The 17,507-nt window shown below is 44.7% G+C and overlaps 1 protein-coding gene across 5 annotated transcripts in view; it reads left to right on the top strand.

The window, feature by feature from the left end:
• Positions 1–17,507, top strand: part of gpat2 (glycerol-3-phosphate acyltransferase 2, mitochondrial) — a 164,759-nt gene that overhangs the window by 143,505 nt on the left and 3,747 nt on the right. For all 5 annotated transcript variants that reach the window (XM_079515533.1, XM_079515535.1, XM_079515534.1 and 2 more), the window contains 11 exons: positions 2,916–3,095; positions 3,751–3,849; positions 5,296–5,378; positions 7,081–7,199; positions 7,588–7,658; positions 8,544–8,704; positions 8,819–8,922; positions 14,703–14,887; positions 15,529–15,606; positions 17,069–17,191; positions 17,385–17,505. In XM_079515533.1, coding sequence (XP_079371659.1) covers positions 2,916–3,095; positions 3,751–3,849; positions 5,296–5,378; positions 7,081–7,199; positions 7,588–7,658; positions 8,544–8,704; positions 8,819–8,922; positions 14,703–14,887; positions 15,529–15,606; positions 17,069–17,191; positions 17,385–17,505 — 1,324 coding nt within the window. The remainder of the gene's footprint in view (positions 1–2,915; positions 3,096–3,750; positions 3,850–5,295; positions 5,379–7,080; positions 7,200–7,587; positions 7,659–8,543; positions 8,705–8,818; positions 8,923–14,702; positions 14,888–15,528; positions 15,607–17,068; positions 17,192–17,384; positions 17,506–17,507) is intronic.

The following is a 17,507-nucleotide window of genomic DNA, read 5'->3' as shown; positions in this document are numbered from 1 at the left end:
AGTCTTGAACTACAGTAACTTGAAAACTAAGTGACTACAGTAACTTGAAAATGACTGTAGACATGATGTTTACTGTGATTAGGGTAAGCTTACATTTCATATCACAGACACCATGTAGTGAAAACTCCTGTAACTGTAACCAGAAAAAAATATTTTTGGAAATTATGAATCGATTTTGAATCGTTCATAACGGAATCGCGATTCTAATTCGAATCGATTTTTTTTGACACCCCTAGTGGACACCCTCCAAAACTGTTACTTTGTCCAAAACTGTTGCTTTTCAGGAAATGTAAACAAGAACCTGCATTCCAATGGATCAAAAGTAGTTATTATTTCGTCATAAGCTGCATCATTATTTATACTTTCAACCTGGCATCCCAAATTTGGGCATAGGTTTCTAAAACAAACAAAAAAAACAAGAAATATTACATAGTTAAGTAGTCATATTTGTCAGGTGAAACACGGGTCAAAACGTCAAATGCGGTCTCAATTGTGCATCTTTCCTGCTCTCCAGTTTTCTCATAACATTAGTTATCAGGCGCTCTGCTGAGTCCGCTCCTCTGCGGTGTTTATATATGTCGATGGTTGAGAGTGTGGTCTGGGCATTGCAGATTCGCAGACTTCCGCCGTGCCTGTGTCATAGCTTACGAGGCAGCCAATGATGACTAGGTCGCTACCACGCGATTGGCTGGCTCCCATTGGCTTAGGCGGCGTTTAGGCGACTCCCATTGGCTTAGGCGGCATGGGGGAGACTCCCATTGATGACTAGGTCGCTATGAAAAAGGGGCCTTTAGTATGTCAGGTTTCACCTGACAAAAGAAAATCTTGAACAAGCTCTACAGGCTGTGAGCTTGTTCATCATTGGCTATTTACGCTATGACACTGTCATATGATGATGAAGTATAAAATAGGATTATTTATGGAAAAAAAGTGAAATAGTGAAATATGGAGATACACGTTTTCTGCCCGACCGTGATGATAATACCAACACACTTCGTTTTGGGACGTGTGGGAGCCAACTGCATTGAGGAATGAAACTGGTAAAGAAGGAGGGGGTCCTTGGGGAGCACGGGCAGATTATGCCTGGTAGGCAGGCAGGCCCACGCAGGTGGCTTCACTCTTATCTTCATGGAAAGGTAATTTGCTGGTGTGTTTCCTTTGGAGATTTCCTTGGAGTGATAATACCGTCCCCTCTCCTTGTTCCCTGTCTTTGATTCCATTACCTCAGAACAATTCTCACTTTGCTTCAAACACACGCAACACACTTTCCCCCTGCTTTTTGACTCGCCTCTTTTTTCTTTTTCATATAATTTCCTTTTACTATCATCTGTGCATTATATCTGTATTTTATCAAGTTATCGGGGAGGGTTTTTCACGTACATTATACTCTGTTTGGCAAAGAAAGTACTTTTTATTTAGTGAGTTACTGGCTTCATTAAGATCAATATCATGCCATACAGCTCAATAAAATAGCCCTGGCTGACATTAATCTGAGGCACTGCAGCCCTGGCGGAGTGTAAGCACGTTGTTTATGTGTGAGGCGAGACCTTCCTCTCTCTCTCTCTCTCTCTTTCTCTCTCTTTCTCTCTCTCTCTCTCTCTATCTCTCTTTCTCTATCTCTTTGTCTGTCTGTCTGTCTGTCTGTCTGTCTGTCTGTCTGTCTGTCTGTCTGTCTGTCTGTCTGTCTGTCTGTCTGTCTGTCTGTCTGTCTGTGTCTGTCTGTGTCTCTCTCTCTCTCTCTCTCTCTCTCTCTCTCTCTCTCTCTCTCTCTCTCTCTCTCTCTCTCTCTCTCTCTCTCTCTCTCTCTCTCTCTCTCTCTCTCTCTCTCTCCCTCCCAGTGGCCATTTATGTGAGTAAGCACATTGGCTCTGCGTGAGAAAGCAGGTTGTTTATTGGCTGTATTTCACTGTTAATAGACCTTTATTGTTTATTGAGTGTAGGCCTGCTCAGCTACTGTTCAATAGTAATTGAATTTTCTCTGGTCTGTAAAGCGGAAAACAGTACTTGAGGCCAAGGAAGTATCTCTGGATCTTTGGAAGTGTCCATTCACAGGTCCTCTTTATCGTCCCTGTCCTCTCCACTCCTCCCACGTCCTGCTCTGTGAAATTCTGAGTGTTGACAAGACACAATAACTCGGATCAGATCCCAATCCTCTGCCTCTTTGCCTCTTCTTTCTTCCATAATGGCGGTGTTATGGTGAAATAGGTGACCATCGTGTGGACTTCACATAACCCACATTGAGGTCTTGCAATATGTGCAGGGCTGCACATAATTATTTTGGGCTAGTTCTCAAAGGAGCACCTGGACATGCAAGTTGGTGCGCACAGCGGGGGGGGGGGGGGGTCGACGGACGGACGGACGTCTCTACACTGCCACAATGTTATGCTGCCCACACAGCCAGATGCAAAAGATACAAAGATGCTAAACTACAGTCACAAACAGTGTGGTCGTTAAGCAGCAAGAGGTTTGTTAGCAGCACTGAAACGTCCTACACAGATACAATTAATTACTCACCTACTGCTGCAGGTTCCATGTTTAAATAAAGTAATTCCAGTGTTGTTCAAGTGACAGATGCATGGTTTTCACATGCATCAGACTATTTCTAAGTCTACTTACAGGACATAACATCATATTTGAGTTCCTTTTGAATACCTGATTCTCTACATATAACTGTCGCAGCAAATGCGCCTTGCATCCTTTGATCTACCGCGCAGAAAACATTTTGACGACGCATGCGCACTGGCGCACCAGTTGTGTGCAGGCCTGAATATGTGGCCACATTTTATTATTAATTATTTATGCCCACAAGATGGTCACTTATTTCCACAGGTCACGGCAGTCTATAATGCATAACTTCTTAAGCAGATGTACAAATTAGCATTTTTGTTCACATGTATGTATTCATTTGTCCTCAGCTGGTCTGCGAGCTGCTCAGTGAAGGCCAGGCGTTGAGTGTGGGTGTGTCGAGGCAGTCAGGTGGAGGTGGCCAGTGGCTGGCGCTCATCAGCCAACTCATCGCAGAGGGAGCTGTGTCTGACGTCTCTCTGGTCCCCGTGGGCATCGCATACGACCGTGTACCGAAGGCTAACGTTCAGGTGTGTGTGTTCCCCATACCCATACAGTACACTATTGTAAGCACTCTAGCAAAGAACACAGAATGCACACCCACCTCTTAAAAGGAGACATTTGTAACCTCAATGTCTTTGGGGAGTAATGAACAACTTTTCGCACGGAATATATCACAATCAAAAATGCCCGGAGAAAAAAATACAGCATTGTGCCCTCCAAGCCAGAGTTGGCTGATAACATTAGGCATGCTTTCTAATTTGTAAGATGATGGTGATTGCCAATAGCCCCCTGTGTATATTTTCTGCGGGTTATTGAAGAGTGGGTGTTGCTTTGGGTTAATTGCCGTAATAATGCCGCTCCTCTCCATTTTGCTCAATGCTGCTGAACACAACAGTAGCAGCACACACACACCATGTTGCACACAGACAGACACAGGCAGCATGCGCGCCACTCGCTACCTCTTTATCTTCCTGCTCATCGCAGATGCAGCTCATTAGTGATATTGCTGCTGTAATGTACTTCCTAAAGGCAGGGCCTTATTATGATACGATCGCTACGTTTAACACTGGTGTGTGTGTGTGTGTGTGTGTGTGTGTGTGTGTGTGTGTGTGTGTGCGTGTGCGTGTGTGCGTGCGCGTGTGTGTGCGCGTGCGTGTGCGTGCATGTTCCATTTGTCCACAGATTGGCCTGATCTCTGCTTTGCGGACCCTGTATTTTGCTCTGCGTGGAGGATGGAAGGGGACCGTGAGGATCCACTTCGCCCAGCCTTTCTCTCTCAAGGTGCACCACGGAACTAAAGCAGAATCTTAAGCGTCTCTTAATCGTTTAACGGCTCGTTATACAAACCCAGATTAAAGCCCATAGATTGATGTGGCCTATTTAACTGCACTGAGTAAATCAGCCTTTTACCTACAATGTTCAGGAAAGATATTTTAATGTAAAGGCTGGAGTTCAGTAATTGCCTTTTCCACAGAAAATGATTGGAGTTACTGGGGATTTAAGGGTTACGCAGGTTTAACTCCAGATTAGCGTTAATGGACACTGTCAGTAGATGGGAGTGGACTGTGGCATTGATAACCAATTGACCTCAGTAGAGGCAAGAAAGTGTAAATCCTAACTAGTCCAGCATGTTAGAACCTGATTCAGTGAAACTTTTCAAACATCACCTGAGCTTATTGGAGCTTCAATATTCGATGGCTTGCAGATATAATATATTATCAGTTTGACGGCCGCTAATTGTTTAATCCAGTGTTCCACCGTGCGTAATACGCTATACCCGACATTTGTTTAATGCGTTTAATTCGCTGTTTTAAAATAATTAAAAAGAAACAGCGGATTTATCTGGGACCTGATGACGAGGCCGTCGCGTTATGATGACGAAACCGGAAATCAAGTCATCATCTGGGCTGCTAGGGCTTCTGGGAAATTGAGGCCAATGCAAGTGAACGAGAGGGGAGAGACAATCTTGCTCTTTGTCTGTGACCCGGATCAAGGAAGTGGCTTTTTTGTCGGCTCATTAACCAATGCGGGCAGTGTTTACTAGCAGATTTTCACGGATCTAAAGCGCAAATTCTTCGGCGTATGCTGCAAAGGCAATAAAACAATCTCGGCAGCGTAGAATATTTGATAAAAATGCGGGTAAAGTGTTTTATGGAGTCAAACTGTTATTAAGGGTCCAAGCAACTCAGCCTTTGCACTGCATTAAACCAATCAGGTTATCTTGCGGCTGATTTTATTATGGCCCTTGAAAGCATGAACTATTTGTTTAGGCTTCTGTAAATTATAATTTAGTGGCAGGAGATATTCTTAGGTATTAGTAGGACCACAGAACTGTAACATGCATTAGCTTTCCAAACCATGAATTCATTTCATTGTGCGATAATTCTCCCTTGTACATGCAAGTTCAAATCTCACTGTGAACAACAACATCGTTTTTTCCATTTCTTCAATTCTGAGCTTGGACCTCATTATTTGCCGCTTGCGGCCATACTTTGATGTTATCTGTTCTATATGGGAGTAGACATTACAGACGTGTGTGTGTGTGTGTGTGTGTGTGTGTGTGTGTGTGTGTGTGTGTGTGTGTGTGTGTGTGTGTGTGTGTGTGTGTGTGTGTGTGTGTGTGTGTGTGTGTGTGTGTGTGTGTGTGTGTGTGTGTGTGTGTGTGTGTGTGTGTGTGTGTGTGTGTGTGTGTGTGTGTGTGTGTGTGTGTGTGCTGTGTGTATACAGGAGATATGTCAGACAGGACGATGCAGAGTGGATGGATGGCGCCCTCTACAGGACCTGTTGCTACCTGTCATTTTCACCAACAGGTAGTAAACTGCTGTGCTGTGCTTGTTTCCTTGTAAAATTAATTGTAATTTGTCGATTCAAATAAAGAACTAAACTGTGTGTGTGTGTGTGTGTGTGTGTGTGTGTGTGTGTGTGTGTGTGTGTGTGTGTGTGTGTGTGTGTGTGTGTGTGTGTGTGTGTGTGTGTGCGCCCGTGCATGTTTTATCATCAAAATCTAGTTACTTTTGCCTTAACTTTGTTGATGAACTTAACAGCGTAAAAGCTTAAACTTGCCAACGATGCAACATGTCCCTGATAAATCTGAGCGTTCCCATCCTCTTAGACTCGGTCCAATTAGCAGTGTCATTACACAGTCAGTGCCAGTGAAACAGATAATCCAACAGGGAACATCTTCCCAAGCTGTCAATCTCCGCTTGGCTTGTGAAATTCACGCTGGAATTCCGCCGCAAATGTGGGAGGCTCAAAGGCAATGACGGTGGGTGATGGATGCAGAGAGAACGACAGTGGAGTTGTTAGCTGAGAACGTAACCCACGCATGAGCCATTAAGTGCTTTGTGCCTGGCCTACATTATGAAAAGACGTGTTCATTGTGGCCGTGACACGGACACAATGAGCATGTCTTTTCATAATCTGTTCCACATTCACTGATTCCATTTGTGTCAGCCTACTTAGGTTCTTCTTTTGAGGCTTCTTTTGTTTGTTTCCATGATGACGACACATTCAGCAGGGTAGAGGAGGAGCTGATTCCTCTGAAAATACACACAAGGACCTGTCTAATCTAACAAAAATTCACTCAATGTCTGTCTGAATGAATGAATGAATGGCTGCACCAATCGCTCTCACTTTTCACACATACATTGACCACCGAAGCCCTTTTCCCCATTTAACAAAATATAACTTCATAATTAATTTATTTGTGAATTAAAATTTCCCATCGACTTACATGGGAAAATGCGACACCGCACACCCCCCGCCCCCTAGCGACACCTGCATCACTGGCCACCGTTCTCGCCATTACCCCACTATCATGCTTCCTCTGCTATAGCCGCAACACAAAAAACAGTGGCCTATACAAGACAATTTATCAGAATACTCAAATAGGCACACACATGCACCTAACTGGGCCCTTTTAACATTTAACCCTGTATTTCTCACATACAGACACATTGGCGCTGCATGAATAATAGTTCACATACATGCAGTATAATTTTAGCTGTACCTGTGATAGGCCACAGTCTGATGTTTTATGCACATTTCCATTTATAACTGAAGCTGATAATGAGCTCCTTCAGCACCCAAAGTGCCTTCATCTCTGTTTCCAGTGTGAAACCTGTACATTATTATTTTTTCCACAGAAATCTGGTCTTAGTCATCCACTTGGCTCTGTACCGGTAATGATACTTAATGGGCTCCCAGCAAACGCTGAAAATGGTGCACTTGAATTGCTGCAATGCGGAACCAAACTGGACTTAATAAAAAATATTCAACTCCAAGAACTCTGGTACAAACTTAAGCAAAAATAACTACGAGTAGACACAGCCTAGGCTTCATTACTGTCACCGAGCCATGCAGCAAACGGCCACTGAAGATGAATGACAGTTACCTACAATACATTTCCAACAGCATGACAGCAAAATCTTAATGATCAGGCCTAGCGCTGTCCTTCATGGAGTGGTACAGTTGCTAACTTATAAAAAGAGACCTTTATTCTCCTAATTAAAGCACCGACTCCATTTTCGGTCAGAGGCTGACATCGTGGTTACTGCCCCGTCACTGTGCACCCCAACTCGTCCAATCGGAGCGTGACCTCGGCATCGCCCTCATCCTCCACCTCATCTACTGTAAGTCTGGGATTACGTACCTCCGCTGAATCACAATTTTTTTTCCCCTTGCTTGTTCAGATTGTATAACGATGCACGAATATGGAACATTTTGAACTTGTGTGACTATTCTAACATCCACTCGCTACATCTGTGTCTTCTTGTTCTGCTCCAGGCAAGATGATTGTATAGGGTGTACAGTATACGTCTACTTGCCTTGTTTTCATGTTTGTTTGAGGTTGTCTTTATTCTGATGTTATTCTGCTTGTACTTCTATGCCCTGCACTTTTACTGCTGTGCTGTCTCTGGCGCCTGAAATTCCCCCATGGGATCAATAAAGGTATCTCTATCCATTAATCTTGATGAGACATTTGGCGTTGTGTTTCTGCTTTGTTCACACTTTGTGTAGCCACCACTTCCTGCATGGCTGTGATGTCCACCAGTGTGATGTCTGGTCTTCTACTGCACAGACACCGCAAGGTACGCGTGGGTGTGCGTGTGCGTGTGCGTGTGTGTGTGTCTCTCTCTCTCTCTCTCGGATAAGTCTGTCAACTATACTCATATCCTATTCTCCTATTGTCTGACTGTTTATGTCCTTTGTACAAGGTATTCCTGTACTTCTAGTTATGCAGACATAAATATACATGTCAAGAGTGTGTGTGTGTGTGTGTGTGTGTGTGTGTGTGTGTGTGTGTGTGTGTGTGTGTGTGTGTGTGTGTGTGTGTGTGTGTGTGTGTGTGTGTGACTGTGTGTGTGACTGTGTGTGTGTGTGTGTGTGTGTGTGTGTGTGTGTGTGTGTGTGTGTGTGTGTGTGTGTACAATGTGTGTGTGTGACAATGTGTGTGTGTGACAATGAATCGGATGATGATTGCACCCATGGTAATGTCAGAGATGCTTGTTGTTCCCTCAATAAGCACTACAGCATAAACAAAGCACCCATAAGTACTCCAGTTGGTCCATAAACCAAAATGGTTTCTATATTTTGTCAGCATGCATCAATGTTTTCCTGAGCTTTGCTCCCTCATCTCCATCTAATCTACGCCTGGCGTGTTATCGACACTTATTTCCTGTATCACTTCTTTGGTTATTACTTTTTCTCATCTCTCTACAGGTATTACATTCCCCGATGATTACCTCCTCAAAAGCATTTATATCGACAATTTTATCTTGTTGTCTTTTCAGATTTTTGCAGTTTAAACGTGTAGTAAATAACTTGGATATCCTGCATTAACATTTACTTCTGCAGCAGTCAACCTGTCAGTGACAGTTTTTATTTAGTTTGCTTCTATTGCTTTGTTTTCAATATATTGTTTTTACATATTGAGAAATGTTCTCCCTGCTCAATCACTTATCCTTGTCCTCCAGGGTGTGCATCTATCTGCCCTCTGCCGTGATGTGATCTGGCTGATAGAGGAGGTTCTGTTGAGGGATATGGATGTGGGGTTCGGGGGTAGTTTGGTGGAGGTAGTCTACCATTCTCTTCGCCTCCTCACCCCTCACCTCATCATCGCAGGCATACCCTCCAGGTTGGTCTTCAGCAGGCAGAAATGGTGTGTGTGGGGGGGCGGGGGGGGGGGGTTGGTGCTGTACCAACCAAACTTGACCTCATCACTAACCCCCTCTTCCTCCTACACTCCTAGGAAGGACCCGTTCATCATCCCTCGCCCTTCTCTCTCTGCCACCCTGAGTCTCTCTCAACATACCCACATTCTCACACACACCTTCATATTGGAGGCTGTTGGCGGTAAGTGACCGTCCATGTCTTGAACATTTTGTATCTGCGCCTCAATGCCTGCTCCCCTCCCGAGTTGTACTGTACTGTTTATAGTTGGCAGCTCAAAACAGTGACTTGTGAGGAAGCGCTGGTCAGAGCTACTTTCGCTGACAGGCAGACTAACAAAGGCTTGTTTATCGAAGTGACAACTCTTTGGTTGTAAGAAATATTTCTTTCCATTAGCACTCTGACAGTCTGAGCAATATGAAACATGCTGAGGTCTCAGCGCTGTTGCTATTGACAGCAAAGGAAAAAGTAATCAGCAGCACTATGATGCCAAGCTCCAAGTGGATATGCAGTCACTGTGATGCTTTGCTAGCTAGTAGATCCTCGATTCACCCCAGTCTGTGTATGACACACTGGGATTGTATTATCCAATATGGGTCGACCAGCATGTTTTCTTCTGAGCTGATGCTGATTATTAGAAAGCGGTTAATATTTTAAGAGTAATATTTCATTAAATAGATAGGTAGTTAGGTAGGTAGGTAGGTACGTACGTACGTACGTACGTACGTACATACATACATACATACATACATACATGGCAGCGGCGGTGGCTCAGGGGTAGAGTGGCTGGATGGTAACCGCAAGGTTGCCTGTTCGAACCCGGGCTCTCCCCGAGTTAGTGTCGAAGTGTCCTTGAGCAAGACACTGAACCCGAAATTGCTCCTGATGTGCTAGTTGGTGCATTGCATGGTTTCCGCCGCCATCGGTGTGTGAATGGGTGAATTGATGCACAATCTATGTAAAGCGCCTTGGATAAAGTCGCTATATAAATGCACCATTTACATACATACATACATACATACATACATACATACATACATACATACATACATACATACATACATACATACATACATACATACATACATACATACATACATACATGCATGCATACATACATACATTAGGTATGCGGTCTAGTCTAACTTGGACTCAGGGGGGTGGACGCCTCTGCCTTGCATAGTCCCCAGTGAATAGGCAGGTTGCCCTTCACTGGTAACCTTACTTTGGATTTTAAATATATTAAGGTATTGTAGGCTGGGATTTTACAAAAAAGCCCCCCTTTTAAATACATACAGACATACAGACATACATACATACTTATAAGGTATGCCATCTGGTGGCTAATGAACCAAACACACATTCTCAGAAGTTGAAGCAGTTTTAGAGGACCCACTTTTAGGCCAGTGCAACAGAGCATGCTTTTGCCTCTTTTAAAACCTTACCCATTTTAACCAAATACATACATACATACATACATACATACATACATACATACATACATACATACATACATACATACATACATACATACATACATACATACATACATACAAGATGCATCAAGGAACAATAATAATAATAAAATACTACAGAGCAAACAAAAAAAAACATCACAAGAACCCCTGTATATTCCAGGTTAGGTTTCGATTGTCCTAACCAAACGGCCGTTGTTTGACTCATTGTAGCCTCTCAGAGCAACATGCACAAAGGACTTCAGTCTTTCACACCTACGTGTCGGGAGGGTGAATCTGTCGTTGCCACGCTTACTCCAGCACCCAGTTATCTCTAGGTGGAGGGGGTGAGAGGCGTATATCTTTTCTACGTCCGAGCATAGACATGGTAACGTCCCGCCTTCCTCTTATTGGCCTACCAACACTGCCCGTCTTGCCTGTCCTTTGAGATGCAAGGGTACTAATTTTTGTAGAAGAGGCAAACTAATATTGTTTATACCGTTTGCTTTGATTGAATAATTGATTGAACACTATGATTTGATTTGGATGTGTTCTAAATTAAAGTGTTAGTGTTGATTATCGTGTATTAATCTAATTATAGTAAACTAATACTATTATACTAAAAAAGATAAAGATCAAGGGAAAAGAGACCTTTTTACAGTACAATAATGTTTCAAGTTTACACATATACAAATAAACAGGTCAACAGCATAAACAATATTAGTTTGCCTCTTCTACACAAATAAAAGTTACTGTCGCGCGTGCCAAGCTGTCATTCTCTTGTATTATATCGTACTTGTATTATTTATTTATTTCCCACCACGGAGTAACCTCGTAGCCTCGGTCCCAGGCTTACTCATCTGCGAAAACAAAATCTCGCAGCAGACTATCCAGCATATAGCCTATCTTCCACCTCGGAGGAAACTCTGGTAAGGCTTCATCAGAGGCAGAGGCAGAGGCAGGCGGGGCGTTACCATGTCTATGCTCGGACGTAGAAAAGATATACGAGGGTGAGAGGTATTATTCAGGATCCAGCTTCCTTGCTGTTCTTACCCTGGCCACCTCCTCCACTGCCACCAGACGGGACCCCACAACGGAGCTTGCCTTTCTCACAAGCCTGTTTAAGTTGTGACTTGTGAGTGTCACCCGCTCTGTTGTTCCTCCCCCAGCACGTTACTCTGAAGAAGAGAGCACTCGCCATAACAGACTGGTAGAACATATGTAACCTTCTGTTAGACACGCCAAACGATCTCAGCCTCCTCAGGAAGAACAGCCTGCTCTTCCCTTTGCTGTGAAGTGTCTCAGCATTGTCCGACCAGTCCAGTGAGTTGTTCAGGTGTATTCCAAGGAATTTGTACCTGTCCACCACTTCCCCCTTTATGGTGCTGGGCACCGGAGGTTCTCTCCTGATCTTGCGGAAATCCACCACCATCTCCTTGGTCTTGCTGGCATTGAGCCCCCACCACACCATCATGCTCCGTAATGTTATCGCCGGAGATATGGCTGAGCACCACAGTGTCATCTGAGAACTTCTGAAGGTGACAGGTCTCGGAGTTGAAGCGGAAATCCGATGTGTAGAGGGTGAACAGAAAGGGTAAAAGCACGGTGCCCTGGGGGGCTCCCATGTTGCGCACCAGCACCTCTGACCGACAACCCTGCAGTCTCATATACTGTGGTCTGCCTGAGAGGTACAGTAGTTAGTGATCCATGCCACCAGTCCTTGTTCAACCCCCATGAGCACAAGCTTCTCTACAAGCAGTAGGGGCTGGATCGTGTTGAAGGCGCTGGAGAAGTCAAAAAACATAATTCTGACTGTGTTGCCCAGGGAGTTGAGGTGTGTGATGGCCCTGTTGAGCAGGTATATGATGGTGTCATCAACCCTGATGTCTGCCTGGTAAAGTGCTTTACAGAGTCGAACGTAATCGATGCAAGAAGACATACGCAACGGAGGGTGAGAGAAATTTCTCCCCTTGCGTCATGTCAGTTACGTGATCCGTCGCGATGCGTCCGGTTGGGATCGGATCCCAACCCCATGCAAGCAATTGCTTGCGTTGCGTCGAGGACAGCAAAAGTACCCCTGGCATCCTTTGGCAGCACGCCGCAGCAGAGAGCAAGAAGGCTTTTCCATCCCTCTTGAAAGAGGATGACACTTCCACCGGCACATTGAGTTGTAAACGTAAACACGATTGGCATGGATATAACACATTGAAAGTTACACAGGACAACATGACATCATCGTTCAAAGCACTGCTTTGCAAACTCGTCAGTGATTATCAGGCCTGGATTATCAGGCCTGCCCACTGGACATTATCATGTCCAGTGGGCAGTGGGCCGCCCAATGATTGGGCTGCCCCCATTGCTTTAATATGTTTTTGGGCCAAATGTTAGCCCTGAATTTTTTACCCAGTCCAGCCCTGGTGTTCAGACGAGAACTCCGCGGAATTACAGCGGAGAGAGTGTGTGCACCTGTGCACCTTAACGTCCATATGTATATGCACAGTATAAGTATAACATGCACAGTATACATACATTGCTGCTATGCTCAGGCACCTTAGTTAGTTTTTTTTTATTATTATCTCAGGTTTTTGTAAATATGTAGATTCTGTTGCTCTCTTGTTTTGATCTCCTTCCCACCTGCCCCCCACCCCTCTTCTCCCCCCCCCCCCCCCCCCTCTTCTTTCTATGGAAATTAACGTTGCGATGGGAACGATGTACAAAAACGAATTTCACCCACTTCTTTACCTTGTAAACCTGTGATGTGACAATAAAACTGATTCTGATTCTGATTCTGTGTCTCCTAATCCCATGTTTCCATTTGGTGACAATTTGACCATTTACAGACACGACCAACAAACCGTGTTTTCCGTTGCAGATGATCATCCACTAGTAATGAACTTCATGTCGCTGGCTTCCTTTGACAATGAATGGTAGACTGCAATCTGCCCCGTGTGAACGCAATGATTAATTGATTACATCACTAGCAAAAGACACAAAACTGGGTCAATTCAATTAGAATAAACAAGTTGGCCAGCACAGGCAGTGGTATATAGCCTACTTCAATTATGACGATATAGTGTAAAACTCATTATATAGCCTACAGTTTTAACTACATCTCAACTCATAACAAAAAATAAAGTGGCACGTCAGTACAGTTTATACAATCTAAACATTATTTGACGCATCGCATGTAGTAAAATGGATCTACTGCAGGGGGTGTCACAGCTGCTATCTGGACGAGTAGATGCTTGCACATTAATACTGATTATAGACCGATGTAAGCCTACAATAGCGACGGAGGGACTATGTAAGGATTAAAATAAACTTGCGTTTTTTATGTGCGTTTGACTCCACCACACAAAGCACAAAACGGACTCTGTCCAGGCCTTAAGCAAACTGCAGGGGGTCGAGGTGTTCACCGACCGTTGGTCTCAGTTGGTTCAGTACCAGCCGCTCAAAGGCCTTCATAACCTGTGATTATGAAGTGAATGTAAAGAGATTTAAATAAACACTTTCGAGGAAGATTTTATTCAACCAAATTATAAAGTGCATAGTAATATAAAAACTAAACCAAACAAGATATTGAACAATTAATTTGGAAAACGTCCTTCTCTCTAGTCCCCTGGCCCTGTTAATCCTTCAATAATCCCAATTCAGCAAAACTACAGTATGCTATAATGAGTGAGTGGTTTTTCAGCAGATTCTCTTATGAGACTCATTTAACAGCCACAAGGCAAAGCAAAGCAAAGTTACTATATTTACCCAGGGTAACTGGACTAAGCATCAGATACTTGTTTACAGCCAGGCCCTGCTCATAGAACATTTCATGGTAGTGGTTCAATGCCTTGCTCAAGGGCACTTCAGCGGTGGTAATTTTAACGTGCCGGTCCGGGGATACGAACTGGCGACCTTCCGGTATCAAGACCGCTCCGCAAACCGTTCGGCCACCGCTGAGGAAAAGGTGCATTCGGGCCATTAAATGCGGGGTGGCGAAAGGGCCTTTCTGTGTGGAGTTTGCATGTTCTCCCCGTGTCTCCAACGTTTTTGGCTGGGGACCCCCGAAAATGCTTTGGCCATGTAATCCTGGTCTCTAAACTACCTCCGCCTGGCCAGCCAGGGCGCCCTATGGAGCTTGCATAAAAATGACCACTGCTTTAAATCTGGAAACCTGTGATGTGACAATAAAGTTGATTCCGATTCAGTGGATAAGAAGTGATATAAGCTGTCTAGTAACATTTTGATTATCTGTATTTTGTGTTTACTAACACAATGCTGCTCAGCCCATTTCACCTATCCATGTCTATGCTAGTATGCAGGCCTACATAGGCCCAGTGTTATGCCTACAACTTTCCATTTGTCAATATACCTTACTCTGTCTTAAGGGCAGAGTCTATAGAAATAATCCTTAGACATGTTCATTGTGTTGTCGAAAAGGCCTGTCTAAGTGACGTGTTTCTGCACCATCTCTATTATCCAACGAAAGGATTAAACAGCTTATGCGTGTGTTCCCAGCGTGCTCAGTGTCGGCAATGCTGTGTGGCGTGGCTGGCAGTGGCATCGGCAGCGGGGTAAGGAGTGCTGAGGCGGGTGGTGACGAGGCCAAAGCTGACGTGGAGTTTGATGTGGCTCTGTGTCAGACGGAGCTAACCGAGCGAGCCCTGCAGCTCTGCCACCTCTTGCCTCCGGGCTTTATGCCGGTGAGCATCAATTCACTTCACACATAAACATGCACGTACACACGCACACACGCCAGGGTCCATCCAGCGTATCTTATTCAGTGGACATTTAATGGAGCCGAACAACCATTCATCTTGCACCGCCGCTTCTAACTCAGCCAGCGAGAGAGAGGGGTGTGTGTGTGTGTGTGTGTGTGGTGTGTGTGTGTGTGTGTGTGTGGTGTGTGTGCGTGCGTGCGTGCGTGCGTGCGTGCGTGCGTGCGTTCCATCTGACATCAAGGGCTCTTAATCCAAGCCATAAATACTATTTCTTGCCCTCTTTGCTCGCTGCTGCCTTCATTTCCATTCGTCGAGTCCTTTTTTCCTTGCAGGCGCGTCTAGCTTCCAATTTCTCACCGGCAAATACCTTTCTTACCTCTGGCCCTGCGGCCTCCTATCTCTCCTCCTCTCATTTTAACCAACATCTCCGCTACACATTTAATGCTGTCTGGCACCTGTCCTCCCTCAGAAATTCTCAGATGTCTGATGCGTCAAAGCTATTTGGCCTCGCTAACTCCCTGTTGTCCCCGAGGCAAATCAGAGCATTAAGCATTGAGAAGTAGAACTGAGCTCACCCAATAGCTCTCTCATTGTCTATCTCCCTCCCTCTCTCTCCTCTCCAGCCTTGTCAATCTGCGAACGGTTTTGCTGTGGAGGCAGTGGACAGCCTGGTACGCTGTGGCGTCCTGATCATGGAGGAGGTAAGACTAAGGCCTGGGCTACACCTATATGGATCTTTTGGAAAACGCACATTTTTTTGTGCGTTTGGGCCTTTCAGCCACACGCAAACGGCGTTTTCGGCCACTCAAACGGAGGTTTTTGGAAACGGATAAATAAGTGAAGATTTTCTAAACTATCCGGATCAATGGATATGTGTAGTCATGCGAAACGGAGTTTTTGAGAAACGATGACGTCACCGCTCATTAGCGCATATCATTTTTACCTACCATTAAGGACCCAGGCCAAATGCCATTGCGCAGTACACCAACAACAAGTCTATGCGTGGTGTGTGCATAGCCATGTGAAACTATTCTCGTGCTGTATTTTGCTCTCCATTTCATGGTCATGAGAGAGAGAGAGAGAGAGAGAGAGAGAGAGGGTGCAGAGAGAGATGTGAATGCGATCGCATCAAATAGCGTGGTTGGTGAGATGAAAGTATACAGTGGGTCACCGTGCGCATATATGGCAGATCTCTCTCCTGTTTAGGTAATAAGGGGCGCACCCTTGACTGTATTCCGTTGTCACTGTGCCTGCATGCCGACAATGTGTGCGCGTGAACCTTTATTAGCCTACATTATAACGTGACATTTATTATACACCTCGAAAATAGCCACTCTACAAGCTCACAACTGGTTGCGGACGCTGTGCAGGACTTGGATTGGCCAGAGAAATGGATTGGAAAGTGTCTATCATTTTTTAATGGAGAGAAAAGTTGAGAGTAGGGATTTGGAGATTTACGCACATACAGTAGTGTGACATGCTGACAGACAATGAAAGAAACATGTTCCACTTCCACTCACAATTTAGGTGGCTTTTAAAATGCGGTACTTATTAATTAATACAAAAATATGATAGGCCTATGTATTTGGCACCTCGTAAGTGTAAATATAAAATCAAATATAATATAGCCTACAATTGAAACCTTCTACTGCAGTGATTTTCTCCTGTGTTCAATGCGTTTCTGCGTTTGTGTGTGGACACAGATATCTCTGTCGTATGGGCAGAGCTTTTTGAGTGGTGTAAACCACTCCTACGACTGGCTTTGTTAGTTTACGTGTCTGTCTGTCTATCTGTCTGTTCGTACCAAAAAATGAGCACGGTTGCTATGGTCACCCAGTTCACACGGGTGTGATTTCATTACGTCAGACATTACGTCAGACCACAGCTGATCAGTCTATATAAGACCTTACACCACTCAGTTCACACGGGTGTGATCTTTTTTTAAACGGTGGTAGAAAATATCTGTTTTGCAGCCCAGGCCTAAAGGTGTTAAAGCTCACACCGACGCATGCCCGGAAATCAATAAAACACGAACAAGGTGGCAAACCTGATGCACACAGTAGTACATATCTATCCTATATACATTTTATATGAAAACACTTCTATCGCACAATAGAAATTGCTCCTCCTACCTGACTCTTGTTCTCTGTATGGCGTGGCCAGGTTCTCAGGGATGCTCCTGCCTGTGATGCCTACAAGAAACTGGGCACCCTTTCCTGGAGCACCTCTGATGACCCATACAATGATGAGTCTGACTCTGAGGATGGAGAGTCACGTTTCTACAAGGTACACACACACACACACAATCTCAACTCACACGCCTTAGTCCCCGATTTAAAGTCCTGTCTTTGTACAGTTGACCAACGTGTAAATCATCCTGACTTGGTCTGTATTGCTCTGTCATTGTCTGTGCATCCAGCTATATCTCATCAAACCCCCTCCTCCCATCAACCTCCTGACATTGTTTTTGTCCCTCTAGTTGAGCCATCCGTCCCAGTGTCCAGAGATGCTCCTCTTCCTCTGTAGTTTGCTATCTGGGCATCTGAGGGCACTGCGCTTGGCCACACAGGGACTGGATCTCCTCTGTACTCCTCTGCCAGGT

The sequence above is a fragment of the Electrona antarctica genome (assembly GCF_951216825.1).
Source record: "Electrona antarctica genome assembly, chromosome: 12".
In the NCBI taxonomy this organism is placed as follows: domain Eukaryota; kingdom Metazoa; phylum Chordata; class Actinopteri; order Myctophiformes; family Myctophidae; genus Electrona; species Electrona antarctica.
Note: the sequence above shows the minus strand (reverse complement) of the source record. Positions and strands in the feature narration are given on the sequence as shown.